The 27,998-nt window shown below is 49.3% G+C and overlaps 1 protein-coding gene across 2 annotated transcripts in view; it reads left to right on the top strand.

Moving 5' to 3' along the window:
- The window catches only part of eif2ak3 (eukaryotic translation initiation factor 2 alpha kinase 3), a 90,889-nt gene that overhangs the window by 48,383 nt on the left and 14,508 nt on the right, over positions 1-27,998 (top strand). For both annotated transcript variants that reach the window (XR_005039514.2, XM_036962473.2), the window contains exons 3-12: positions 895-1,089; positions 7,147-7,277; positions 16,928-17,228; positions 19,447-19,621; positions 20,047-20,175; positions 22,163-22,285; positions 23,039-23,268; positions 23,522-23,634; positions 26,446-26,568; positions 26,655-26,801. Coding sequence is in view for 1 of the 2 variants with exons in the window: in XM_036962473.2 (XP_036818368.2) it covers positions 895-1,089; positions 7,147-7,277; positions 16,928-17,228; positions 19,447-19,621; positions 20,047-20,175; positions 22,163-22,285; positions 23,039-23,268; positions 23,522-23,634; positions 26,446-26,568; positions 26,655-26,801 (1,667 nt within the window). In the remaining variant the exon portion in view is untranslated. The remainder of the gene's footprint in view (positions 1-894; positions 1,090-7,146; positions 7,278-16,927; positions 17,229-19,446; positions 19,622-20,046; positions 20,176-22,162; positions 22,286-23,038; positions 23,269-23,521; positions 23,635-26,445; positions 26,569-26,654; positions 26,802-27,998) is intronic.

Here is a 27,998-nt window from a genome sequence, read left to right as displayed (position 1 = left end):
GACCCTAAAACTATCCCCATAACTTAAAATAGCCCTTCCACTCATGGGGATGTGGGAAATGTCCCCATCAGGGACCATTTTCCTTGTTTTACTACCCTTGTGGGGAATTTTGGGGATTTCAGGTCCCCAGGAAGATAGTAACACTCACTCTCAGGTCTCCAGGAAGATAGATAGTAACAGTCACTCTCAGGTCTCCAGGAAGATAGATAGTAACAGTCACTCTCAGGTCTCCAGGAAGATAGATAGTAACACTCACTCCCAGGACCCCAGGAAGATAGTAACACTCACTCTCAGGACCCCAGGAAGATAGTAACACTCACTCTCAGGACCCCAGGAAGATAGTAACACTCACTCTCAGGACCCCATGAAGATAGTAACACTCACTCTCAGGACCCCAGGAAGATAGTAACACTCACTCTCAGGACCCCAGGAAGATAGTAACACTCACTCTCAGGACCCCAGGAAGATAATAACACTCACTCCCAGGACCCCAGGAAGATAGTAACACTCACTCTCAGGACCCCAGGAAGATAGTAACACTCACTCTCAGGACCCCAGGAAGATAGATAATAACACTCACTCTCAGGACCCCAGGAAGATAGATAATAACACTCACTCTCAGGACCCCAGGAAGATAGTAACACTCACTCTCAGGACCCCAGGAAGATGGTAACACTCACTCTCAGGACCCCAGGAAGATAGTAACTCTCACTGTGAAACATGGATGTTTTTGATCTGTAAATAATAGCCTGATGAGATCAGTGAATCATTAACATGTGTTTTCCCTCTGTCTCCTCCAGGTTCTCGTGTTGGTTATTAAATGGTGTCCCTGTTTCCACAAGTGTTGAATGAATTAATAGATGATATATTTTCTGTACCTGTCTCCGTCTCCAGGTGTTTGGTAATAAGATGTTCATCCCATCATTGGACGGAGAGTTGTTCCAGTGGAATAGAGACAGAGAGAGCATGGAAGCTGTTCCCTTCAGTGTCGAGTCTCTCCTGGAGTCGTCCTTTCGCATCGGGGAAGACACGGTCCTGGTGGGGGGAAAGAGTCTCACGAGCTACGGTCTGGGAGCCTACAGCGGCAAGGTGAGAGGTCAGAGGTTAGGTCCTGGTGGGGAGGCAAGACCCTGACCACTTACAGTCTAGGAGTCTACAGTGGCAAGGTCAGAGGTTAGGTCCTGGTGGGGAGGCAAGACCCTGACCACTTATAGTCTAGGAGTCTACAGTGGCAAGGTCAGAGGTTAGGTCCTGGTGGGGAGGCAAGACCCTGACCACTTACAGTCTAGGAGTCTACAGTGGCAAGGTCAGAGGTTAGGTCCTGGGAGTTGGCAGATTGGCGGTACCATGACCACATCTTTCCGTAGTCCAACCGTTCAGACGCTACAGATGTTTTCGCGAGACTGATTTGCTGTTTGTCTCCTGGTCTGACAAACACCGCTGTAGCTCGACCACCTTCCACCGCTGTAGCTCGGCCATCTTCCACCCCTGTAGCTCGACCACCTTCCACCCCTGTAGCTCGGCCACCTTCCACCCCTGTAGCTCGGTCACCTTCCACCCCTGTAGCTCGGTCACCTTCCACCCCTGTAGCTCGGTCACCTTCCACCCCTGTAGCTCGGTCACCTTCCACCCCTGCAGCTTGGCCACCTTCCACCCCTGCAGCTTGGCCACCTTCCACCCCTGTAGCTTGGCCACCTTCCACCCCTGTAGCTAGGCCACCTTCCACCCCTGTAGCTAGGCCACCTTCCACCCCTGTAGCTAGGCCACCTTCCACCCCTGTAGCTCGGCCACCTTCCACCCCTGTAGCTCGGCCACCTTCCACCCATGTAGCTCGGCCACCTTCCACCGCTGTAGCTCGGCCACCTTCCACCCCTGTAGCTCGGCCACCTTCCACCCCTGTAGCTCGGCCACCTTCCACCGCTGTAGCTCGGCCACCTTCCACCCCTGTAGCTAGGCCACCTTCCACCCCTGTAGCTAGGCCACCTTCCACCCCTGTAGCTAGGCCACCTTCCACCCCTGTAGCTAGGCCACCTTCCACCCCTGTAGCTCGGCCACCTTCCACCCCTGTAGCTCGGCCACCTTCCACCCATGTAGCTCGGCCACCTTCCACCGCTGTAGCTCGGCCACCTTCCACCCCTGTAGCTCGGCCACCTTCCACCGCTGTAGCTCGGCCACCTTCCACCCCTGTAGCTCGGCCACCTTCCACCCCTGTAGCTCGGCCACCTTCCACCCCTGTAGCTAGGCCACCTTCCACCCCTGTAGCTAGGCCATCTTCCACCCCTGTAGCTCGACCACCTTCCACCCCTGTAGCTCGGCCACCTTCCACCCCTGTAGCTCGGTCACCTTCCACCCCTGTAGCTCGGTCACCTTCCACCCCTGTAGCTCGGTCACCTTCCACCCCTGTAGCTCGGTCACCTTCCACCCCTGTAGCTCGGTCACCTTCCACCCCTGTAGCTCGGTCACCTTCCACCCCTGTAGCTCGGTCACCTTCCACCCCTGTAGCTCGGTCACCTTCCACCCCTGTAGCTCGGTCACCTTCCACCCCTGTAGCTCGGTCACCTTCCACCCCTGCAGCTTGGCCACCTTCCACCCCTGTAGCTAGGCCACCTTCCACCCCTGTAGCTCGGCCACCTTCCACCCCTGTAGCTCGGCCACCTTCCACCCATGTAGCTCGGCCACCTTCCACCGCTGTAGCTCGGCCACCTTCCACCCCTGTAGCTCGGCCACCTTCCACCGCTGTAGCTCGGCCACCTTCCACCCCTGTAGCTCGGCCACCTTCCACCCCTGTAGCTAGGCCACCTTCCACCCCTGTAGCTAGGCCACCTTCCACCCCTGTAGCTAGGCCACCTTCCACCCCTGTAGCTAGGCCACCTTCCACCCCTGTAGCTAGGCCACCTTCCACCCCTGTAGCTCGGCCACCTTCCACCCCTGTAGCTCGGCCACCTTCCACCCATGTAGCTCGGCCACCTTCCACCCATGTAGCTCGGCCACCTTCCACCGCTGTAGCTCGGCCACCTTCCACCGCTGTAGCTCGGCCACCTTCCACCCCTGTAGCTCGGCCACCTTCCACCCCTGTAGCTCGGCCACCTTCCACCCCTGTAGCTCGGCCACCTTCCACCCCTGTAGCTCTGCCACCTTCCACCCCTGTAGCTCGGCCACCTTCCACCCCTGTAGCTCGGCCACCTTCCACCCCTGTAGCTCGGCCACCTTCCACCCCTGTAGCTCGGCCACCTTCCACCCCTGTAGCTAGGCCACCTTCCACCCCTGTAGCTAGGCCACCTTCCACCCCTGTAGCTCGGCCACCTTCCACCCCTGTAGCTCGGCCACCTTCCACCCCTGTAGCTCGGCCACCTTCCACCCCTGTAGCTCGGCCACCTTCCACCGCTGTAGCTCGGCCACCTTCCACCGCTGTAGCTCGGCCACCTTCCACCCCTGTAGCTCGGCCACCTTCCACCCCTGTAGCTCGGCCACCTTCCACCCCTGTAGCTCGGCCACCTTCCACCCCTGTAGCTCGGCCACCTTCCACCCCTGTAGCTAGGCCACCTTCCACCCCTGTAGCTCGGCCACCTTCCACCGCTGTAGCTCGGCCACCTTCCACCGCTTTAGCTCGGCCACCTTCCACCCCTGTAGCTCGGCCACCTTCCACCCCTGTAGCTCGGCCACCTTCCACCCCTGTAGCTCGGCCACCTTCCACCCCTGTAGCTCGGCCACCTTCCACCGCTGTAGCTCGGCCACCTTCCACCGCTGTAGCTCGGCCACCTTCCACCCCTGTAGCTCGGCCACCTTCCACCCCTGTAGCTCGGCCACCTTCCACCCCTGTAGCTCGGCCACCTTCCACCCATGTAGCTCGGCCACCTTCCACCGCTGTAGCTCGGCCACCTTCCACCGCTGTAGCTCGGCCACCTTCCACCGCTGTAGCTCGGCCACCTTCCACCCCTGTAGCTCGGCCACCTTCCACCCCTGTAGCTAGGCCACCTTCCACCCCTGTAGCTAGGCCACCTTCCACCCATGTAGCTCGGCCACCTTCCACCGCTGTAGCTCGGCCACCTTCCAGATGCTGAAGGCCGACATTTGCGGATGCAGTGGATTCAGACACAGCCCATGCAAAAAAACCCCTGATATTTCTACCTTAAACAAACATATTTTGACAGATTTTTTAAATTATGATATTAAAATATTTTGGTTACCTTTCGGTTACTGGCTCAACACTCTAACCACTAGGCTACCTGCTGGTTACTGGCCCAACGCCTCTAACCAATAGGCTACCTGCTGGTTACTAATCCAACGCTCTAACCACTAGGTTACCTGCTGGTTACTGGCCCAACACTCTAACCACTAGGCTACCTGCTGGTTACTGGCCCAACACTCTAACCACTAGGCTACCTGCTGGTTACTGGCCCAACACTCTAACCACTAGGCTACCTGCTGGTTACTGGCCCAACACTCTAACCACTAGGCTACCTGCTGGTTACTGGCCCAACGCTCTAACCACTAGGCTACCTGCTGGTTACTGGCCCAACACTCTAACCACTAGACTACCTGCTGGTTACTGGCCCAACACTCTAACCACTAGGCTACCTGCTGGTTACTGGCCCAACAATCTAACCACTAGGTTACCTGCTGGTTACTGGCCCAACACTCTAACCACTAGGCTACCTGCTGGTTACTGGCCCAACACTCTAACCACTAGGCTACCTGCTGGTTACTGGCCCAACACGCTAACCACTAGGCTACCTGCTGGTTACTGGCCCAACACGCTAACCACTAGACTACCTGCTGGTTACTGGCCCAACAATCTAACCACTAGGTTACCTGCTGGTTACTGGCCCAACACTCTAACCACTAGACTACCTGCTGGTTACTGGCCCAACACTAACCACTAGGTTACCTGCTGGTTACTGGCCCAACACTCTAACCACTAGGCTACCTGCTGGTTACTAGTCCAACGCTCTAACCACTAGGCTACCTGCTGGTTACTGGCCCAACACTCTAACCACTAGGCTACCTGCTGGTTACTAGTCCAACGCTCTAACCACTAGACTACCTGCTGGTTACTGGCCCAACACTCTAACCACTAGACTACCTGCTGGTTACTGGCCCAACACTCTAACCACTAGGCTACCTGCTGGTTACTGGCCCAACACTCTAACCACTAGGCTACCTGCTGGTTACTGGCCCAACACTCTAACCACTAGGCTACCTGCTGGTTACTGGCCCAACACGCTAACCACTAGGCTACCTGCTGGTTACTAGTCCAACGCTCTAACCACTAGGCTACCTGCTGGTTACTAGTCCAACGCTCTAACCACTAGACTACCTGCTGGTTACTGGCCCAACACTCTAACCACTAGGCTACCTGCTGGTTACTGGCCCAACACTCTAACCACTAGGCTACCTGCTGGTTACTGGCCCAACACTCTAACCACTAGGCTACCTGCTGGTTACTGGCCCAACACTCTAACCACTAGACTACCTGCTGGTTACTGGCCCAACACTCTAACCACTAGGCTACCTGCTGGTTACTGGCCCAACACTCTAACCACTAGGCTACCTGCTGGTTACTGGCCCAACACTCTAACCACTAGGCTACCTGCTGGTTACTGGCCCAACACGCTAACCACTAGGCTACCTGCTGGTTACTAGTCCAACGCTCTAACCACTAGGCTACCTGCTGGTTACTAGTCCAACGCTCTAACCACTAGACTACCTGCTGGTTACTGGCCCAACACTCTAACCACTAGGCTACCTGCTGGTTACTGGCCCAACACTCTAACCACTAGGCTACCTGCTGGTTACTGGCCCAACACTCTAACCACTAGGCTACCTGCTGGTTACTGGCCCAACACTCTAACCACTAGACTACCTGCTGGTTACTGGCCCAACACTCTAACCACTAGGCTACCTGCTGGTTACTGGCCCAACACTCTAACCACTAGGCTACCTGCTGGTTACTGGCCCAACACTCTAACCACTAGGCTACCTGCTGGTTACTGGCCCAACACTCTAACCACTAGGCTACCTGCTGGTTACTGGCCCAACACTCTAACCACCGCGGCCACATCTCTCAGCTTGTGCTCGGTGCCGCGGCCACATCTCTCAGCTTGAAAAACGTCAAATATGATGTTCTAAAAGCATTTTCACAACATCACGTTCAACAAGGATACCTAACATTGATATGTAAAACAATGTTGTAGGCTGATTTGAGCATATCACTTTAAACAGGAAATCTTTGTCCTTCTCTCTCTTTCCCTCCTGTCATCTTTGTCTTCTCTCTCTCCTGTCCCCTCTCCTCTTGTCTCTCTCTCTCTCCTGCCCCCTCTCCTCTTGTCTCTCTCTCTCTCTCTCCTGTCCCCTCTCCTCTTGTCTCTCTCTCCTGCCCCCTCTCCTCTTCTCTCTCTCTCTCTCTCCTGTCCCCTCTCCTCTTGTCTCTCTCTCTCCCCCCCTCTCCTCTTGTCTCTCTCTCTCTCCTGCCCCATCTCCTCTTGTCTCTCTCTCTCTCTCCTGCCCCCTCTCCTCTTGTCTCTCTCTCTCTCTCTCCTGCCCCATCTCCTCTTGTCTCTCTCTCTCCTGCCCTCTCTCCTCTTGTCATTCTCTTTCTCTCGCTCCCTCCCTTCCCTCCTGTCCTTCTCTCTCTCTCCCCCCTCTCCTCTTGTCTCTCTCTCTCTCCTGCCCCCTCTCCTCTTGTCCTTCTCTTTCTCTCTCTCCCTCCCTTCCCTCCTGTCCCCTCTCCTCTTGTCCTTCTCTCTCTTTCTTCCCCCCCCCTCTCCTCTTGTCTCTCTCTCTTTCTCCCCCCCCTCTCCTCTTGTCTCTCTCTCTCCTGCCCCCTCTCCTCTTGTCCTTCCCTCCTGTCCCCTCTCCTCTTGTCTCTCTCTCTCCTGCCCCCTCTCTTCCTGTCCTTCCCTCCTGCCCCCTCTCCTCTTGTCTCTCTCTCTCCTGCCCCCTCTCCTCTTGTCCTTCCCTCCTGTCCCCTCTCCTCTTGTCTCTCTCTCTCCTGCCCCCTCTCTTCCTGTCCTTCCCTCCTGCCCCCTCTCCTCTTGTCTCTCTCTCTCCTGCCCCCTCTCCTCTTGTCCTTCCCTCCTGTCCCCTCTTGTCCTTCTCTCTCTTTCTCCCCCTTCCTTCCCTCCTGTTCCCTTTCCTCTGTCTTAGCTGAGGTATATCTGCTCAGCAGTTGGCTGTAGCCGCTGGGGGGAGGAGGAAACAGAGCCTGAGGATGTGTTGCTGCTGCAGAGAACCCAGAAGACCGTCAGGGCCGTGCGACCACGCTCCGGCTTGGAGAAGTGAGTCATAACTAACACAAATCCCATCCACCTGACTATCCTACCCCGACCATCTTTATGGCATAACCCCAGTACTTCCTGTCCTATATTAACCTTATATCTGTAGTGCTAGTTAGTTAAGTAGTTAGAGGGATTCTAGTTAACAGTGTTCTGATGTTCTCTCTCTAGGTGGAACGGAAACATTCTGGTTCTCTCTCTCTCTAGGTCGAACGGTAACATTCTGGTTCTCTCTCTAGGTGGAACTGTAACATTCTGGTTCTCTCTCTCTCTAGGTCGAACTGTAACATTCTGGTTCTCTCTCTCTAGGTCGAACGGTAACATTCTGGTTCTCTCTCTCTAGGTCGAACGGTAACATTCTGGTTCTCTCTCTCTAGGTCGAACGGTAACATTCTGGTTCTCTCTCTCTCTAGGTGGAACGGTAACATTCTGGTTCTCTCTCTCTCTAGGTGGAACGGTAACATTCTGGTTCTCTCTCTAGGTCGAACTGTAACATTCTGGTTCTCTCTCTCTCTAGGTGGAACTGTAACATTCTGGTTCTCTCTCTCTCTCTAGGTGGAACTGTAACATTCTGGTTCTCTCTCTAGGTGGAACTGTAACATTCTGGTTCTCTCTCTCTCTAGGTGGAGCTGTAACATTCTGGTTCTCTCTCTCTCTAGGTGGAACTGTAACATTCTGGTTCTCTCTCTAGGTGGAACTGTAACATTCTGGTTCTCTCTCTCTCTCTCTAGGTCGAACGGTAACATTCTGGTTCTCTCTCTCTCTAGGTGGAACTGTAACATTCTGGTTCTCTCTCTCTCTAGGTGGAACTGTAACATTCTGGTTCTCTCTCTCTCTAGGTGGAACTGTAACATTCTGGTTCTCTCTCTCTCTAGGTCGAACTGTAACATTCTGGTTCTCTCTCTCTCTCTAGGTGGAACTGTAACATTCTGGTTCTCTCTCTCTCTAGGTCGAACTGTAACATTCTGGTTCTCTCTCTCTCTAGGTCGAACGGTAACATTCTGGTTCTCTCTCTCTCTAGGTCGAACGGTAACATTCTGGTTCTCTCTCTCTCTCTAGGTGGAACTGTAACATTCTGGTTCTCTCTCTAGGTCGAACGGTAACATTCTGGTTCTCTCTCTCTCTAGGTGGAACTGTAACATTCTGGTTCTCTCTCTAGGTCGAACGGTAACATTCTGGTTCTCTCTCTCTCTAGGTGGAACGGTAACATTCTGGTTCTCTCTCTCTCTAGGTGGAACTGTAACATTCTGGTTCTCTCTCTCTCTAGGTCGAACGGTAACATTCTGGTTCTCTCTCTCTCTAGGTCGAACGGTAACATTCTGGTTCTCTCTCTCTCTAGGTGGAACTGTAACATTCTGGTTCTCTCTCTAGGTCGAACTGTAACATTCTGGTTCTCTCTCTCTCTAGGTGGAACTGTAACATTCTGGTTCTCTCTCTCTCTCTAGGTGGAACTGTAACATTCTGGTTCTCTCTCTCTCTCTCTAGGTCGAACTGTAACATTCTGGTTCTCTCTCTCTCTAGGTGGAACTGTAACATTCTGGTTCTCTCTCTCTCTCTAGGTGGAACTGTAACATTCTGGCTCTCTCTCTCTCTCTAGGTGGAACTGTAACATTCTGGTTCTCTCTCTCTCTCTCTAGGTGGAACTGTAACATTCTGGTTCTCTCTCTCTAGGTGGAACTGTAACATTCTGGTTCTCTCTCTCTCTAGGTGGAACTGTAACATTCTGGTTCTCTCTCTCTCTAGGTGGAACTGTAACATTCTGGTTCTCTCTCTCTCTAGGTGGAACTGTAACATTCTGGTTCTCTCTCTCTCTCTAGGTGGAACTGTAACATTCTGGTTCTCTCTCTCTCTCTCTAGGTGGAACTGTAACATTCTGGTTCTCTCTCTCTAGGTGGAACTGTAACATTCTGGTTCTCTCTCTCTCTCTAGGTGGAACTGTAACATTCTGGTTCTCTCTCTAGGTCGAACGGTAACATTCTGGTTCTCTCTCTCTCTAGGTCGAACGGTAACATTCTGGTTCTCTCTCTAGGTGGAACTGTAACATTCTGGTTCTCTCTCTCTCTAGGTCGAACTGTAACATTCTGGTTCTCTCTCTCTAGGTCGAACGGTAACATTCTGGTTCTCTCTCTCTAGGTCGAACGGTAACATTCTGGTTCTCTCTCTCTAGGTCGAACGGTAACATTCTGGTTCTCTCTCTCTCTAGGTGGAACGGTAACATTCTGGTTCTCTCTCTCTCTAGGTGGAACGGTAACATTCTGGTTCTCTCTCTAGGTCGAACTGTAACATTCTGGTTCTCTCTCTCTCTAGGTGGAACTGTAACATTCTGGTTCTCTCTCTCTCTCTAGGTGGAACTGTAACATTCTGGTTCTCTCTCTAGGTGGAACTGTAACATTCTGGTTCTCTCTCTCTCTAGGTGGAGCTGTAACATTCTGGTTCTCTCTCTCTCTAGGTGGAACTGTAACATTCTGGTTCTCTCTCTAGGTGGAACTGTAACATTCTGGTTCTCTCTCTCTCTCTCTAGGTCGAACGGTAACATTCTGGTTCTCTCTCTCTCTAGGTGGAACTGTAACATTCTGGTTCTCTCTCTCTCTAGGTGGAACTGTAACATTCTGGTTCTCTCTCTCTCTAGGTGGAACTGTAACATTCTGGTTCTCTCTCTCTCTAGGTCGAACTGTAACATTCTGGTTCTCTCTCTCTCTCTAGGTGGAACTGTAACATTCTGGTTCTCTCTCTCTCTAGGTCGAACTGTAACATTCTGGTTCTCTCTCTCTCTAGGTCGAACGGTAACATTCTGGTTCTCTCTCTCTCTAGGTCGAACGGTAACATTCTGGTTCTCTCTCTCTCTCTAGGTGGAACTGTAACATTCTGGTTCTCTCTCTAGGTCGAACGGTAACATTCTGGTTCTCTCTCTCTCTAGGTGGAACTGTAACATTCTGGTTCTCTCTCTAGGTCGAACGGTAACATTCTGGTTCTCTCTCTCTCTAGGTGGAACGGTAACATTCTGGTTCTCTCTCTCTCTAGGTGGAACTGTAACATTCTGGTTCTCTCTCTCTCTAGGTCGAACGGTAACATTCTGGTTCTCTCTCTCTCTAGGTCGAACGGTAACATTCTGGTTCTCTCTCTCTCTAGGTGGAACTGTAACATTCTGGTTCTCTCTCTAGGTCGAACTGTAACATTCTGGTTCTCTCTCTCTCTAGGTGGAACTGTAACATTCTGGTTCTCTCTCTCTCTCTAGGTGGAACTGTAACATTCTGGTTCTCTCTCTCTCTCTCTAGGTCGAACTGTAACATTCTGGTTCTCTCTCTCTCTAGGTGGAACTGTAACATTCTGGTTCTCTCTCTCTCTCTAGGTGGAACTGTAACATTCTGGTTCTCTCTCTCTCTCTAGGTGGAACTGTAACATTCTGGTTCTCTCTCTCTCTCTCTAGGTGGAACTGTAACATTCTGGTTCTCTCTCTCTAGGTGGAACTGTAACATTCTGGTTCTCTCTCTCTCTAGGTGGAACTGTAACATTCTGGTTCTCTCTCTCTCTAGGTGGAACTGTAACATTCTGGTTCTCTCTCTCTCTAGGTGGAACTGTAACATTCTGGTTCTCTCTCTCTCTCTAGGTGGAACTGTAACATTCTGGTTCTCTCTCTCTCTCTCTAGGTGGAACTGTAACATTCTGGTTCTCTCTCTCTAGGTGGAACTGTAACATTCTGGTTCTCTCTCTCTCTCTAGGTGGAACTGTAACATTCTGGTTCTCTCTCTAGGTCGAACGGTAACATTCTGGTTCTCTCTCTCTCTAGGTCGAACGGTAACATTCTGGTTCTCTCTCTAGGTGGAACTGTAACATTCTGGTTCTCTCTCTCTCTAGGTCGAACTGTAACATTCTGGTTCTCTCTCTCTAGGTCGAACGGTAACATTCTGGTTCTCTCTCTCTAGGTCGAACGGTAACATTCTGGTTCTCTCTCTCTAGGTCGAACGGTAACATTCTGGTTCTCTCTCTCTCTAGGTGGAACGGTAACATTCTGGTTCTCTCTCTCTCTAGGTGGAACGGTAACATTCTGGTTCTCTCTCTAGGTCGAACTGTAACATTCTGGTTCTCTCTCTCTCTAGGTGGAACTGTAACATTCTGGTTCTCTCTCTCTCTCTAGGTGGAACTGTAACATTCTGGTTCTCTCTCTAGGTGGAACTGTAACATTCTGGTTCTCTCTCTCTCTAGGTGGAGCTGTAACATTCTGGTTCTCTCTCTCTCTAGGTGGAACTGTAACATTCTGGTTCTCTCTCTAGGTGGAACTGTAACATTCTGGTTCTCTCTCTCTCTCTCTAGGTCGAACGGTAACATTCTGGTTCTCTCTCTCTCTAGGTGGAACTGTAACATTCTGGTTCTCTCTCTCTCTAGGTGGAACTGTAACATTCTGGTTCTCTCTCTCTCTAGGTGGAACTGTAACATTCTGGTTCTCTCTCTCTCTAGGTCGAACTGTAACATTCTGGTTCTCTCTCTCTCTCTAGGTGGAACTGTAACATTCTGGTTCTCTCTCTCTCTAGGTCGAACTGTAACATTCTGGTTCTCTCTCTCTCTAGGTCGAACGGTAACATTCTGGTTCTCTCTCTCTCTAGGTCGAACGGTAACATTCTGGTTCTCTCTCTCTCTCTAGGTGGAACTGTAACATTCTGGTTCTCTCTCTAGGTCGAACGGTAACATTCTGGTTCTCTCTCTCTCTAGGTGGAACTGTAACATTCTGGTTCTCTCTCTAGGTCGAACGGTAACATTCTGGTTCTCTCTCTCTCTAGGTGGAACGGTAACATTCTGGTTCTCTCTCTCTCTAGGTGGAACTGTAACATTCTGGTTCTCTCTCTCTCTAGGTCGAACGGTAACATTCTGGTTCTCTCTCTCTCTAGGTCGAACGGTAACATTCTGGTTCTCTCTCTCTCTAGGTGGAACTGTAACATTCTGGTTCTCTCTCTAGGTCGAACTGTAACATTCTGGTTCTCTCTCTCTCTAGGTGGAACTGTAACATTCTGGTTCTCTCTCTCTCTCTAGGTGGAACTGTAACATTCTGGTTCTCTCTCTCTCTCTCTAGGTCGAACTGTAACATTCTGGTTCTCTCTCTCTCTAGGTGGAACTGTAACATTCTGGTTCTCTCTCTCTCTCTCTAGGTGGAACTGTAACATTCTGGTTCTCTCTCTCTCTCTAGGTGGAACTGTAACATTCTGGTTCTCTCTCTCTCTCTCTAGGTGGAACTGTAACATTCTGGTTCTCTCTCTCTAGGTGGAACTGTAACATTCTGGTTCTCTCTCTCTCTAGGTGGAACTGTAACATTCTGGTTCTCTCTCTCTCTAGGTGGAACTGTAACATTCTGGTTCTCTCTCTCTCTAGGTGGAACTGTAACATTCTGGTTCTCTCTCTCTCTAGGTGGAACTGTAACATTCTGGTTCTCTCTCTCTCTCTAGGTGGAACTGTAACATTCTGGTTCTCTCTCTCTCTCTCTAGGTGGAACTGTAACATTCTGGTTCTCTCTCTCTAGGTGGAACTGTAACATTCTGGTTCTCTCTCTCTCTCTAGGTGGAACTGTAACATTCTGGTTCTCTCTCTAGGTCGAACGGTAACATTCTGGTTCTCTCTCTCTCTAGGTCGAACTGTAACATTCTGGTTCTCTCTCTCTCTAGGTCGAACGGTTAACATTCTGGTTCTCTCTCTCTCTAGGTGAAACTGTAACATTCTGGTTCTCTCTCTCTAGGTCGAACGGTTAACATTCTGGTTCTCTCTCTCTCTAGGTGGAACTGTAACATTCTGGTTCTCTCTCTAGGTGGAACCGTAACATTCTGGTTCTCTCTCTCTCTAGGTGAAACTGTAACATTCTGGTTCTCTCTCTAGGTGGAACTGTAACATTCTGGTTCTCTCTCTAGGTCGAACGGTAACATTCTGGTTCTCTCTCTCTCTAGGTGGAACTGTAACATTCTGGTTCTCTCTCTCTAGGTGGAACTGTAACATTCTGGTTCTCTCTCTAGGTGGAACTGTAACATTCTGGTTCTCTCTCTCTAGGTGGAACTGTAACATTCTGGTTCTCTCTCTCTCTCTAGGTTGAACTGTAACATTCTGGTTCTCTCTCTCTCTCTAGGTGGAACTGTAACATTCTGGTTCTCTCTCTCTCTCTCTAGGTGGAACTGTGACATTCTGGTTCTCTCTCTCTCTAGGTGGAACCGTAACATTCTGGTTCTCTCTCTCTCTCTAGGATGAACTGTAACATTCTGGTTCTCTCTCTCTCTCTAGGTGGAACTGTAACATTCTGGTTCTCTCTCTCTCTCTCTAGGTGGAACTGTGACATTCTGGTTCTCTCTCTCTCTAGGTGGAACCGTAACATTCTGGTTCTCTCTCTCTCTCTAGGATGAACTGTAACATTCTGGTTCTCTCTCTCGGTGGAACGGTAACATTCTGGTTCTCTCTCTAGGTGGAACGGTAACATTCTGGTTCTCTCTCTAGGTGGAACTGTAACATTCTGGTTCTCTCTCTAGGTGGAACGGTAACATTCTGGTTCTCTCTCTAGGTGGAACTGTAACATTCTGGTTCTCTCTCTCTAGGTGGAACTGTAATATTCTGGTTCTCTCTCTCTCTCTAGGTGGAGCTGTAACATTCTGGTTCTCTCTCTCTCTCTCTCTAGGTGGACCTGTAACATTCTGGTTCTCTCTCTAGGTGGAACCGTAACATTCTGGTTCTCTCTCTCTCTCTCTAGGTGGAACTGTAACATTCTGGTTCTCTCTCTCTCTCTAGGTGGAACTGTAACATTCTGGTTCTCTCTCTCTAGGTGGAACCGTAACATTCTGGTTCTCTCTCTCTCTCTCTAGGATGAACGGTAACATTCTGGTTCTCTCTCTCTAGGTGGAACTGTAACATTCTGGTTCTCTCTCTCTCTAGGTGGAACGGTAACATTCTGGTTCTCTCTCTCTCTAGGTGGAACCGTAACATTCTGGTTCTCTCTCTCTCTCTAGGATGAACTGTAACATTCTGGTTCTCTCTCTCGGTGGAACGGTAACATTCTGGTTCTCTCTCTAGGTGGAACGGTAACATTCTGGTTCTCTCTCTAGGTGGAACTGTAACATTCTGGTTCTCTCTCTAGGTGGAACGGTAACATTCTGGTTCTCTCTCTAGGTGGAACTGTAACATTCTGGTTCTCTCTCTCTAGGTGGAACTGTAATATTCTGGTTCTCTCTCTCTCTCTAGGTGGAGCTGTAACATTCTGGTTCTCTCTCTCTCTCTCTCTAGGTGGACCTGTAACATTCTGGTTCTCTCTCTAGGTGGAACCGTAACATTCTGGTTCTCTCTCTCTCTCTCTAGGTGGAACTGTAACATTCTGGTTCTCTCTCTCTCTCTAGGTGGAACTGTAACATTCTGGTTCTCTCTCTCTAGGTGGAACCGTAACATTCTGGTTCTCTCTCTCTCTCTCTAGGATGAACGGTAACATTCTGGTTCTCTCTCTCTAGGTGGAACTGTAACATTCTGGTTCTCTCTCTCTCTAGGTGGAACGGTAACATTCTGGTTCTCTCTCTCTCTCTAGGTGGAACTGTAACATTCTGGTTCTCTCTCTAGGTGGAACGGTAACATTCTGGTTCTCTCTCTAGGTGGAACGGTAACATTCTGGTTCTCTCTCTCTCTAGGTGAAACTGTAACATTCTGGTTCTCTCTCTCTCTAGGTGAAACTGTAACATTCTGGTTCTCTCTCTCTCTCTAGGTGGAACTGTAACATTCTGGTTCTCTCTCTAGGTGGAACTGTAACATTCTGGTTCTCTCTCTAGGTGAAACTGTAACATTCTGGTTCTCTCTCTCTCTAGGTGAAACTGTAACATTCTGGTTCTCTCTCTCTCTAGGTGGAACTGTAACATTCTGGTTCTCTCTCTAGGTGAAACTGTAACATTCTGGTTCTCTCTCTCTCTAGGTGAAACTGTAACATTCTGGTTCTCTCTCTCTCTAGGTGGAACTGTAACATTCTGGTTCTCTCTCTAGGTGAAACATTAACATTCTGGTTCTCTCTCTCTAGGTGGAACTGTAACATTCTGGTTCTCTCTCTAGGTGGAACGGTAACATTCTGGTTCTCTCTCTCTCTAGGTGAAACTGTAACATTCTGGTTCTCTCTCTAGGTGGAACTGTAACATTCTGGTTCTCTCTCTAGGTGAAACTGTAACATTCTGGTTCTCTCTCTAGGTGGAACGGTAACATTCTGGTTCTCTCTCTAGGTGGAACGGTAACATTCTGGTTCTCTCTCTCTAGGTGGAACTGTAATATTCTGGTTCTCTCTCTCTCTCTCTCTAGGTGGAACTGTAACATTCTGGTTCTCTCTCTCTCTGGTTGGAACTGTAACATTCTGGTTCTCTCTCTAGGTGGAACTGTAACATTCTGGTTCTCTCTCTAGGTGGAACCGTAACATTCTGGTTCTCTCTCTCTCTCTCTAGGTGGAACTGTAACATTCTGGTTCTCTCTCTCTCTCTAGGGGGAACTGTAACATTCTGGTTCTCTCTCTCTTTCTAGGTGGAACTGTGACATTCTGGTTCTCTCTCTCTCTCTAGGTGGAACCGTAACATTCTGGTTCTCTCTCTCTCTCTAGGATGAACTGTAACATTCTGGTTCTCTCTCTCGGTGGAACGGTAACATTCTGGTTCTCTCTCTCTAGGTGGAACTGTAACATTCTGGTTCTCTCTTTCTCTAGGTGGAACTGTAACATTCTGGTTCTCTCTCTAGGTGGAACTGTAACATTCTGGTTCTCTCTCTAGGTGGAACTGTAACATTCTGGTTCTCTCTCTAGGTGGAACGGTAACATTCTGGTTCTCTCTCTAGGTGGAACTGTAACATTCTGGTTCTCTCTCTAGGTGGAACTGTAACATTCTGGTTCTCTCTCTAGGTGGAACTGTAACATTCTGGTTCTCTCTCTAGGTGGAACTGTAACATTCTGGTTCTCTCTCTAGGTGGAACTGTAACATTCTGGTTCTCTCTCTAGGTGGAACTGTAACATTCTGGTTCTCTCTCTCTAGGTGGAACTGTAACATTCTGGTTCTCTCTCTCTCTAGGTGGAACGGTAACATTCTGGTTCTCTCTCTCTCTCTAGGTGGAACTGTAACATTCTGGTTCTCTCTCTCTCTAGGTGGAACTGTAACATTCTGGTTCTCTCTCTCTCTAGGTGGAACTGTAACATTCTGGTTCTCTCTCTCTCTCTAGGTGGAACTGTAACATTCTGGTTCTCTCTCTAGGTCGAACGGTAACATTCTGGTTCTCTCTCTAGGTCGAACTGTAACATTCTGGTTCTCTCTCTCTAGGTGGAACTGTAACATTCTGGTTCTCTCTCTCTCTCTAGGTGGAACTGTAACATTCTGGTTCTCTCTCTCTCTAGGTGGAACTGTAACATTCTGGTTCTCTCTCTAGGTCGAACTGTAACATTCTGGTTCTCTCTCTCTCTAGGTGGAACTGTAACATTCTGGTTCTCTCTTTCTCTCTCTCTCTCTCTAGGTCGAACGGTAACATTCTGGTTCTCTCTTTCTCTCTCTCTCTCTCTAGGTGGAACTGTAACATTCTGGTTCTCTCTTTCTCTCTCTCTCTCTCTAGGTGGAACTGTAACATTCTGGTTCTCTCTTTCTCTCTCTCTCTCTCTAGGTGGAACTGTAACATTCTGGTTCTCTGTCTAGGTGGAACTTCAGCGTGGGGAGCTTTGAGCTGAGGTTTGTTCCCGACAAACAGCTGACCAGCAACTTCCTGGAGGGAGAGATGGCGAGCGGCGAGGCCTTGTGGAAGGAGGAGCGGAGGACCAGCGGGCAGAAGGTTATCATGGAGGAGACCACAGACAACCACAGACACACAACCACAGACACGCACACTGACACACCTGGGTCTGGGACTCCAGACCTAGTCATCAAGGTGTCTGTTCCTGACTGGAAGGTGATGGCCTTCAGCACCCAGCCTGGAGGAAAGCTGGTCTGGGAACAGCAGGTACATCTATAACACCTATTAACAGTCCTGGAAGACAGCTAGTCTGGGAACTGGTTTCTGTCTCCCATTCATCCACTGACCACAGAATGTTTTAATTTCAAGCCTGTTATGTTCCTCTTTTTTGCTCATTAGACAACGCTGCCGCGTGATTGGTCATGTGCTGAATGCTTGGACAACATGTTTTGTTTTGTGGAAAAAGTGACATTTGTAAATGGAGTTGAGCCTCTTGAGTTATTTGACAAAGGGAAGTGTCATAGAAACGTCAGATTATGCTCTTTCAGATTCTATATAGAAATCACCATGTTTTACCTGCATGTGACCGAAGGAGGATTTGATAAATCGACGCTCCTTTCCCTGCATCTATCAATTACAATATGCAGTTATCTATTCACGTTCAATTTGACAACTGATAATAGCGTCACTCATCAGATTATTGTCCATTTCATCTGGCCCATAGGCTGACTCTCTTAAAATGTGTGAAATTAGTTTCCTGTATAGTTCAGGTGTAGTTTCAATGTAGTTTCAGTAGTTTCAATGGGCAGGTTGACTAGCATTGTATGTTTCCCGCTCATCAACTTGGATAGAGTCAAGGATATGTTTTGCATTATTCTGAAGGCAACACACAGCATGTTTTCATTTGTCTTACATGTGATTGGAAATAGAGTTTCAGCAGATACAACAGTCCTGTAGCAGCCTCTTTTTACACAGTAAAACGTGAAAGAGAAAAGTAATCAAACCCGCGAGACGCGCTGTCAAATTATTACCCTGAACGCTGACAAATGGGCGTAGCACCAATTCATCATTACACATATTGTTGTTCTAAATTAAATTGTCTTCTTCACCCTCGTCATTCAGTTCGATCTGATTTACATCGTGGAGTAGCTTGCGCCGTTGTCGTCCATTTGTCATTCAGTGGGCTGACATCGTTTGCCTTCGCTGGACAGAGTCAAGGATATGTTTTGTTGTTATTCTAACGGCCTACTGCAACACGCAACATGTTTTGATTTTTCTACATTTGATTATTAACTTCTTGATGCACTCAGTTATCGGGATCATTCGATCGTCAACATCCGCTGAATTGCAGAGCGCCAAATTCAAATTAAATGACTAAAAATATTTAATTTTCATGAAATCACAAAAAATCCACCTGGCGAGTCAGATTTCAAAAAAGCTTTTTGGCGAAAGCATACCACGCGTTTATGTAAGGACATCTGTCTCAGCAGACAAACTATTACAAACAGCTAGCAGCCAAGTAGATTGGTCATGAAAGTCAGAAAAGCAATACAATTAATCGCTTACCTTTGATGATCTTCGGATGCTTTCACTCACGAGACTCCCAGTTATACAATAAATGTTATTTTATATCCAAAATACCTCCATTTGTTTGGCGCGTTATGTTCAGAAATCCAATGGCTCGAGCAGTCACGACATCGCAGACGAAAATTCCAAATAGTATCCGTAATGTTCACAGAAACATTATCAATCCTCAGGTTGTTTTTAAAATATATAATTGGTAATATATCAACCGGGACTGTAGCTTTTTCAATAGGAGAGGGAGAGTCTATGGCTGCCTCACTCTGTTGCGCAAGCTCTGCGAACACCCAGCCATCCAATGACGCGATGTGATCTTTCTCGCTCATTTTTCAAAATAAAAGCCTGAAACTATGTCTAAAGACCGTTGACACCTTGAGGAAGCCATAGGAAAAGAATCTGGTTGATATCCCTTTAAATGGAGGCAAGGCATCCAATGGAACAGAACGCCTTCAGGAAAAACAGCACTTGTTGGATTTTCCTCAGGTTTTCGCCTGCAATATCAGTTCTGTTATACTCACAGACACTATTTTGACAGTTTTGGAATCTTTAGAGTGTTTTCTATCATAATCTATATTATATGCATATATAATATGCATATTCTAGATTCTGGGCCTGCGAAATAGACCGTTTCATTTGGTTACGTTTTTCATCCAATCATCAAAATACTGCCCCCTACACTCAACAGGTCAATAGAGCTCTAGTAAATTCAGGGAAAGTCAGGGAAGGAGCAGGACATGGCGGATATTTTCAAACGTCAGTGTTAGTTTTCCAACATAGCCTGATCCCAGATGTATTTGTTCTGTCTCGAGAACTCCTATGGTCATTGTCAAGACAGCACAAACAGATCTGTGACCAGGCTATATTCGGTGTTCAGCCTAGTTTTGACACATGTTTCCCCCTGTAGTTCTGCACGCCCATAGCCTCTGCCTGGTTGGTTGGAGGGGGGAAGGTAACGCCTATCAGCCTGTTTGATGACACACCCTACAGCAGTCGTCCTGACGCGGAGGAGCAGCAGGAGGAGGAGGACGAGGACATTATGGAGGCGGCTCGGGGAGCTACTGAGTCCAGCGTATACCTGGGTATGTAAAACCCTAACCTCTGACCCCTAAACCGGACGCTAACGCCAGACACCATAGGCCTCACAGTCACTACGGGGGAGGCTTTGGGAGCTACTGAGTCAAGCGTATACCTGGGTAACCAAACGCGATCGGTAACAGACTATCACAGACACTGTACTGTCAGCCACTATGGGGGAGCCATTTCATTCATCTGTACCTGCTGTAGATCAGAATACAGTCTCAAGGTAGACATCTTGTTATCAGCTGCTGGCAGATTCACCAGACAGTTCTCAGGGGATTGACTTTCTCACATTGCGGTAGATGTTTTTAAATAATGACTGTTAGTGTCAGTGCCCCAAGTCCTGTGATTGGTTGTCAGTGCTAAGCCTCTCCCTCAGGTCCTGTGATTGGTTGTCAGTATCAGTGCTAACCTTCTCCCTTCCCAGGTATGTATCAGGGCCAGCTGTACCTGCAGTCGTCCGTCAAGATCTCAGAAAGGTTCCCATCTAAAGCCCTAAACGGGCCCGGTCCGGACCCGGACACCGTCCCTACCATCAGATGGAAACCTCTCATACGTACGTACTTCTATGACTGTATCTGCTGTCTGGAGTTACAGTGTGTATCTGCTGTCTGGAGTTACAGTGTGTATCTGCTGTCTGGAGTTACAGTGTGTCCTGTCTGGAGTTACAGTGTGTCCTGTCTGGAGTTACAGTGTGTCCTGTCTGGAGTTACAGTGTGTCCTGTCTGGAGTTACAGTGTGTCCTGTCTGGAGTTACAGTGTGTCCTGTCTGGAGTTACAGTGTGTCCTGTCTGGAGTTACAGTGTGTCCTGTCTGGAGTTACAGTGTGTCCTGTCTGGAGTGACAGTGTGTCCAGCCTGCTGTCTGGAGTTACAGTGTGTCCAGCCTGCTGTCTGGAGTTACAGTGTGTATCTGCTGTCTGGAGTTACAGTGTGTATCTGCTGTCTGGAGTTACAGTGTGTCCTGTCTGGATTTACAGTGTGTCCTGTCTGGAGTTACAGTGTGTCCTGTCTGGAGTTACAGTGTGTCCTGTCTGGAGTTAGTGTGTCCTGTCTGGAGTTACAGTGTGTCCTGTCTGGAGTTACAGTGTGTCCTGTCTGGAGTTACAGTGTGTCCTGTCTGGAGTTACAGTGTGTCCTGTCTGGAGTTACAGTGTGTCCTGTCTGGAGTTACAGTGTGTCCTGTCTGGAGTGACAGTGTGTCCAGCCTGCTGTCTGGAGTTACAGTGTGTCCAGCCTGCTGTCTGGAGTTACAGTGTGTCCAGCCTGCTGTCTGGAGTTACAGTGTGTCCAGCCTGCTGTCTGGAGTGACAGTGTGTCCAGCCTGCTGTCTGGAGTTACAGTGTGTCCAGCCTGCTGTCTGGAGTGACAGTGTGTCCAGCCTGCTGTCTGGAGTGACAGTGTGTCCAGCCTGCTGTCTGGAGTGACAGTGTGTCCAGCCTGCTGTCTGGAGTGACAGTGTGTCCAGCCTGCTGTCTGGAGTGACAGTGTGTCCAGCCTGCTGTCTGGAGTGACAGTGTGTCCAGCCTGCTGTCTGGAGTGACAGTGTGTCCAGCCTGCTGTCTGGAGTGACAGTGTGTCCAGCCTGCTGTCTGGAGTGACAGTGTGTCCAGCCTGCTGTCTGGAGTGACAGTGTGTCCAGCCTGCTGTCTGGAGTTACAGTGTGTCCAGCCTGCTGTCTGGAGTTACAGTGTGTCCAGCCTGCTGTCTGGAGTTACAGTGTGTCCAGCCTGCTGTCTGGAGTTAGTGTGTCCAGCCTGCTGTCTGGAGTTACAGTGTGTCCAGCCTGCTGTCTGGAGTTACAGTGTTTCCGGCCTGCTGTCTGGAGTTACAGTGTGTCCGGCCTGCTGTCTGGAGTTACAGTGTGTCCGGCCTGCTGTCTGGAGTTACAGTGTGTCCAGCCTGCTGTCTGGAGTTACAGTGTGTCCAGCCTGCTGTCTGGAGTTACAGTGTGTCCAGCCTGCTGTCTGGAGTTACAGTGTGTCCAGCCTGCTGTCTGGAGTTACAGTGTGTCCAGCCTGCTGTCTGGATTTACAGTGTGTCCAGCCTGCTGTCTGGAGTTACAGTGTGTCCAGCCTGCTGTCCTGAATTAGTGTGTCCAGCCTGCTGTATGGAGTTACAGTGTGTCCAGCCTGCTGTCTGGAGTTACAGTGTGTCCAGCCTGCTGTCTGGAGTTACAGTGTGTCCAGCCTGCTGTCTGGAGTTACAGTGTGTCCAGCCTGCTGTCTGGAGTTACAGTGTGTCCAGCCTGCTGTCTGGAGTTAGTGTGTCCAGCCTGCTGTCTGGAGTGACAGTGTGTCCAGCCTGCTGTCTGGAGTGACAGTGTGTCCAGCCTGCTGTCTGGAGTGACAGTGTGTCCAGCCTGCTGTCTGGAGTTACAGTGTGTCCAGCCTGCTGTCTGGACTTAGTGTGTCCAGCCTGCTGTCTGGAGTGACAGTGTGTCCAGCCTGCTGTCTGGAGTGATGTCCAGCCTGCTGTCTGGAGTTACAGTGTGTCCAGCCTGCTGTCTGGAGTGAGTTTTAATGCAGTGTCTCTTTCACGCAGATTCTCCATCTCGGACTCCTGTTCTGGTTGGTTCTGATGAGTTTGACAAATGTCTGATCAACGACAAGTTCTCTCATGAAGAATACAGCAACGGAGCTCTGTCAGTCCTGCAGTACCCGTATGGTAAGAACCTACTGTTATAACCTCCTGTTATAACCTCCTGTTATACTGTCAGTCCTGCAGTACCCGTATGGTTAGAACCTACTGTTATATCCTCCTGTTATAACCTCCTGTTATACTGTCAGTCCTGCAGTACCCGTATGGTAAGAACCTCCTGTTATAACCTCCTGTTATACTGTCAGTCCTGCAGTACCCGTATGGTTAGAACCTACTGTTATAACCTCCTGTTATAACCTCCTGTTATACTGTCAGTCCTGCAGTACCCGTATGGTTAGAACCTACTGTTATAACATCCTGTTATAACCTCCTGTTATACTGTCAGTCCTGCAGTACCCGTATGGTAAGAACCTACTGTTATAACCTCCTGTTATAACCTCCTGTTATACTGTCAGTCCTGCAGTACCCGTATGGTTATAACCTACTGTTATAACCTCCTGTTATAACCTCCTGTTATACTGTCAGTCCTGCAGTACCCGTATGGTAAGAACCTACTGTTATAACCTCCTGTTATAACCTCCTGTTATACTGTCAGTCCTGCAGTACCCGTATGGTTCTAACCTACTGTTATAACCTCCTGTTATAACCTCCTGTTATACTGTCAGTCCTGCAGTACCCGTATGGTTATAACCTACTGTTATAACCTCCTGTTATAACCTCCTGTTATACTGTCAGTCCTGCAGTACCCAGTTGATTTATAATAGTACAAGTTATTGAGTTTGTTTGATTGATTGACTGGTTCCTCTCTCTGTTCCCCAGACAACGGGTACTACTACCAATACAGTAGGCGTTACCGTGGGCGACGCGGCGTGGCGGAGGTGTCTCTGCTGAAGGATGGTGGTGCAGCGGTGAACAGGAGGAGGAAGGATCCGGTCCTGTTACTGCCCTGGTGGAAAGAGATTCTAGGGACCATGGTGTTCTGTATCGCTGCCACCACCTATATAGTCAGGAAGTTCTTCCAACCCCCCGCCCCGGTGGAGTACATACGGGTACGAACACACACCACCTTCACATGTCAGCCACAGACAGTACGTTTTCTTCCTGTTCTTCATTAGTGCACAACGTAGCAAAATGTTTTCGCAGCGGATACGTTCAAGGCGTTTCCAGTTTAGTTTTTCGTCGTCTGTTTGGCGTCTGGTGAATACGACCCTGTACGCAGAAGGGGGTGTTTCTTGTTGTTGTTTCTTGTTGTTGCTGGATCAATGTTAATTAATAATCCCGTCTCTATCCTGATCTCCGTAGCAACGCAAGGAGTCGGAGACTCAGTGTCAGACAGACAGCAAGTATGACCTTGAGGTGGCCGAACCCAAAGAGACGGTTGTCATGGAGACCCGCCCCAGTGAATATGTATCCAGGTATCGTACGGTGTTGACATTAAAACAGACCTGGAAACTGATTCACTAAAGCTACGTCCAAAATGGAACCCTACTCATACTGATGCCCCCCCAGTATTGATACTGTATAGTAGCTGATAGCCCCCCCACAGTATTGATACTGTATAGTAGCTGATAGCCCCCCCCCCAGTATTGATACTGTATAGTAGCTGATAGCCCCCCCCCAGTATTGATACTGTATAGTAGCTGATAGCCCCCCCCCCCAGTATTGATACTGTATAGTAGCTGATGCCCCCCCACCCCAGTATTGATACTGTATATTAGCTGATAGCCCCCCCCCCCAGTATTGATACTGTATTGATACTGTATAGTAGCTGATAGCCCCCCCCCCCCACAGTATTGATACTGTATAGTAGCTGATAGCCCCCCACAGTATTGATACTGTATAGTAGCTGATAGCCCCCCACAGTATTGATACTGTATAGTAGCTGATAGCCCCCCACAGTATTGATACTGTATAGTAGCTGATAGCCCCCCACAGTATTGATACTGTATAGCAGCTGATAGCCCCCCACAGTATTGATACTGTATAGTAGCTGATAGCCCCCCACAGTATTGATACTGTATAGTAGCTGATAGCCCCCCACAGTATTGATACTGTATAGCAGCTGATAGCCCCCCACAGTATTGATACTGTATAGTAGCTGATAGCCCCCCACAGTATTGATACTGTATAGCAGCTGATAGCCCCCCACAGTATTGATACTGTATAGTAGCTGATAGCCCCCCACAGTATTGATACTGTATAGTAGCTGATAGCCCCCCCCAGTATTGATACTGTATAGTAGCTGATAGCCCCCCCCAGTATTGATACTGTATAGTAGCTGATAGCCCCCCCAGTGTTGATACTGTATAGTAGCTGATAGCCCCCCCCCCCCCCCAGTATTGATACTGTATAGTAGCTGATAGCCCCCCCCCAGTATTGATACTGTATAGTAGCTGATAGCCCCCCCACAGTATTGATACTGTATAGTAGCTGATAGCCCCTCCAGTATTGATACTGTATAGTAGCTGATAGCCCCCCCCAGTATTGATACTGTATAGTAGCTGATAGCCCCCCCACAGTATTGATACTGTATAGTAGCTGATAGCCCCCCCACAGTATTGATACTGTATAGTAGCTGATAGCCCCCCCACCAGTATTGATACTGTATAGTAGCTGATAGCCCCCCCACCAGTGTTGATACTGTATAGTAGCTGATAGCCCCCCCCAGTATTGATACTGTATAGTAGCTGATAGCCCCCCCCCCCAGTATTGATACTGTATAGTAGCTGATAGCCCCCCCCCCCAGTATTGATACTGTATAGTAGCTGATAGCCCCCCCCCCAGTATTGATACTGTATAGTAGCTGATAGCCCCCCCCCCCAGTATTGATACTGTATAGTAGCTGATAGCCCCCCCCCCAGTGTTGATACTGTATAGTAGCTGATAGCCCCCCCCCAGTGTTGATACTGTATAGTAGCTGATAGCCCCCCACAGTATTGATACTGTATAGTAGCTGATAGCCCCCCCCCAGTGTTGATACTGTATAGTAGCTGATAGCCCCACCAGTATTGATACTGTATAGTAGCTGATAGCCCCCCACAGTATTGATACTGTATAGTAGCTGATAGCCCCCCCCAGTATTGATACTGTATAGTAGCTGATAGCCCCCCCACAGTATTGATACTGTATAGTAGCTGATAGCCCCCCCCAGTATTGATACTGTATAGTAGCTGATAGCCCCCCACAGTATTGATACTGTATAGTAGCTGATAGCCCCCCCCAGTATTGATACTGTATAGTAGCTGATAGCCCCCCCACAGTGTTGATACTGTATAGTAGCTGATAGCCCCCCCCCAGTGTTGATACTGTATAGTAGCTGATAGCCCCCCCAGTATTGATACTGTATAGTAGCTGATAGCCCCCCCCAGTATTGATACTGTATAGTAGCTGATAGCCCCCCCCCAGTATTGATACTGTATAGTAGCTGATAGCCCCCCCAGTGTTGATACTGTATAGTAACTGATAGCCCCCCCACAGTATTGATACTGTATAGTAGCTGATAGCCCCCCCCCAGTATTGATACTGTATAGTAGCTGATAGCCCCCCCCAGTATTGATACTGTATAGTAGCTGATAGCCCCCCCCCAGTATTGATACTGTATAGTAGCTGATAGCCCCCCACAGTATTGATACTGTATAGTAGCTGATAGCCCCCCCCAGTATTGATACTGTATAGTAGCTGATAGCCCCCCCCCAGTATTGATACTGTATAGTAGCTGATAGCCCCCCCAGTGTTGATACTGTATAGTAGCTGATAGCCCCCCCCAGTGTTGATACTGTATAGTAGCTGATAGCCCCCCCCCAGTGTTGATACTGTATAGTAGCTGATAGCCCCCCCAGTATTGATACTGTATAGTAGCTGATAGCCCCCCCCCCAGTGTTGATACTGTATAGTAGCTGATAGCCCCCCCCCCAGTATTGATACTGTATAGTAGCTGATAGCCCCCCCCACCAGTATCTAGCACTCTCTGGGAAGAGAAGCAGCTGATTTGGGATCATATGCATTTCCTCTGTACTTGTACATGTGGAACTAAAACCTGAAAATGTATGGAGGGAACGGTGGTTGCCTGTGGCACGAGGCATATGGACAGCTGACCCCCCCCCACCCCATTCATCTCAAATGACACTAACCACATCCACTTTGTTCATATGTTTGTCAGCAAGAGCAAGGGTCAAATCTCTGTGTCCATTCGACAATAGAGTCCTCCTCTTCTGTCTGTCTCCCAGGTACCTGACAGACTTTGAGCCGGTACAGTGTCTGGGTCGAGGAGGGTTTGGTGTCGTGTTTGAGGCTCGGAACCAGGTGGACGACTGCAACTATGCTATCAAGAGGATCCGCCTTCCCAACAGGTAACGGGCTTCAGCATGGTTACAAACGAAGTACCTGTGTTTACTAAACCCGCCAGCCTGTGTATTGACCAGCTCTTACCCAACAGAGAGCTGGCCAGGGAGAAGGTGATGAGAGAGGTGAAGGCTCTGGCCAAGCTGGAACACCCAGGGATCATCCGTTACTTCAACGCCTGGCAGGAGAGCCCTCCAGAGGGCTGGCAGGAGGGACAGGACCAGCGCTGGCTGGAGGAGAGGTAGGAACCATAATGATGTTACACCAGGCAGGAGAGCCCTCCAGAGGGCTGGCAGGAGGGACAGGACCAGCGCTGGCTGGAGGAGAGGTAGGAACCATAATGATGTTACACCAGGTAGGAACTATTGCAGTGTAACACCAGGCAGGAGAGCCCTCCAGAGGGCTGGCAGGAGGGACAGGACCAGCGCTGGCTGGAGGAGAGGTAGGAACCATAATGATGTTACACCAGGCAGGAGAGCCCTCCAGAGGGCTGGCAGGAGGGACAGGACCAGCGCTGGCTGGAGGAGAGGTAGGAACCATAATGATGTTACACCAGGTAGGAACTATTGCAGTGTAACACCAGGCAGGAGAGCCCTCCAGAGGGCTGGCAGGAGGGACAGGACCAGCGCTGGCTGGAGGAGAGTTAGGAACCATAATGATGTTACACCAGGTAGGAACGCCCTCCAGAGGGCTGGCAGGAGGGACAGGACCAGCGCTGGCTGGAGGAGAGGTAGGAACCATAATGATGTTACACCAGGTAGGAACTATTACAGTGTAACACCAGGCAGGAGAGCCCTCCAGAGGGCTGGCAGGAGGGACAGGACCAGCGCTGGCTGGAGGAGAGGTAGGAACCATAATGATGTTACACCAGGTAGGAACGCCCTCCAGAGGGCTGGCAGGAGGGACAGGACCAGCGCTGGCTGGAGGAGAGGTAGGAACCATAATCTGCATAATCCGTTCATCTGTACAAACAATAGTACGCAAGTATAAAAACCATGGGACCACGCAGCCGTCATACCGCTCAGGAAGGAGACGCGTTCTGTCTCCTAGAGATGAACGTACTTTGGTTCGAAAAGTGCAAATCAATCCCAGAACAACAGCAAAGGACCCTGTTAAGATGCTGGAGGAAATAGGTACAAAAGTACCTATATCCACAGTAAAACGAGTCCTATATCGACATAACCTGAAAGGCCACTCAGCAAGGAAGAAGCCACTGGTCCAAAACCTACATAAAAAAAGCCAGACTACGGTTTGCAACTGCACATGGGAACAAAGATCGTAATTTTTGGAGAAATGTCCTCTGGTCTGATGAAACAAAAATAGAACTGTTTGGCCATAATGACCATCATTATGTTTAGAGGAAAAAGGGGGAGGCTTGCAAGCTGAAGAACACCATCCCAACCGTGAAGCAGGGGGTGGCAGCATCATGTTGTGGGGG

The sequence above is a fragment of the Oncorhynchus mykiss genome, chromosome 25 (assembly GCF_057628025.1).
Source record: "Oncorhynchus mykiss isolate SJ-2025 chromosome 25, ASM5762802v1, whole genome shotgun sequence".
NCBI classification, from domain to species: domain Eukaryota; kingdom Metazoa; phylum Chordata; class Actinopteri; order Salmoniformes; family Salmonidae; genus Oncorhynchus; species Oncorhynchus mykiss.
The sequence above is the reverse complement of the archived record's forward strand: the minus strand, read 5'-3'. Positions and strand labels throughout refer to the sequence as shown.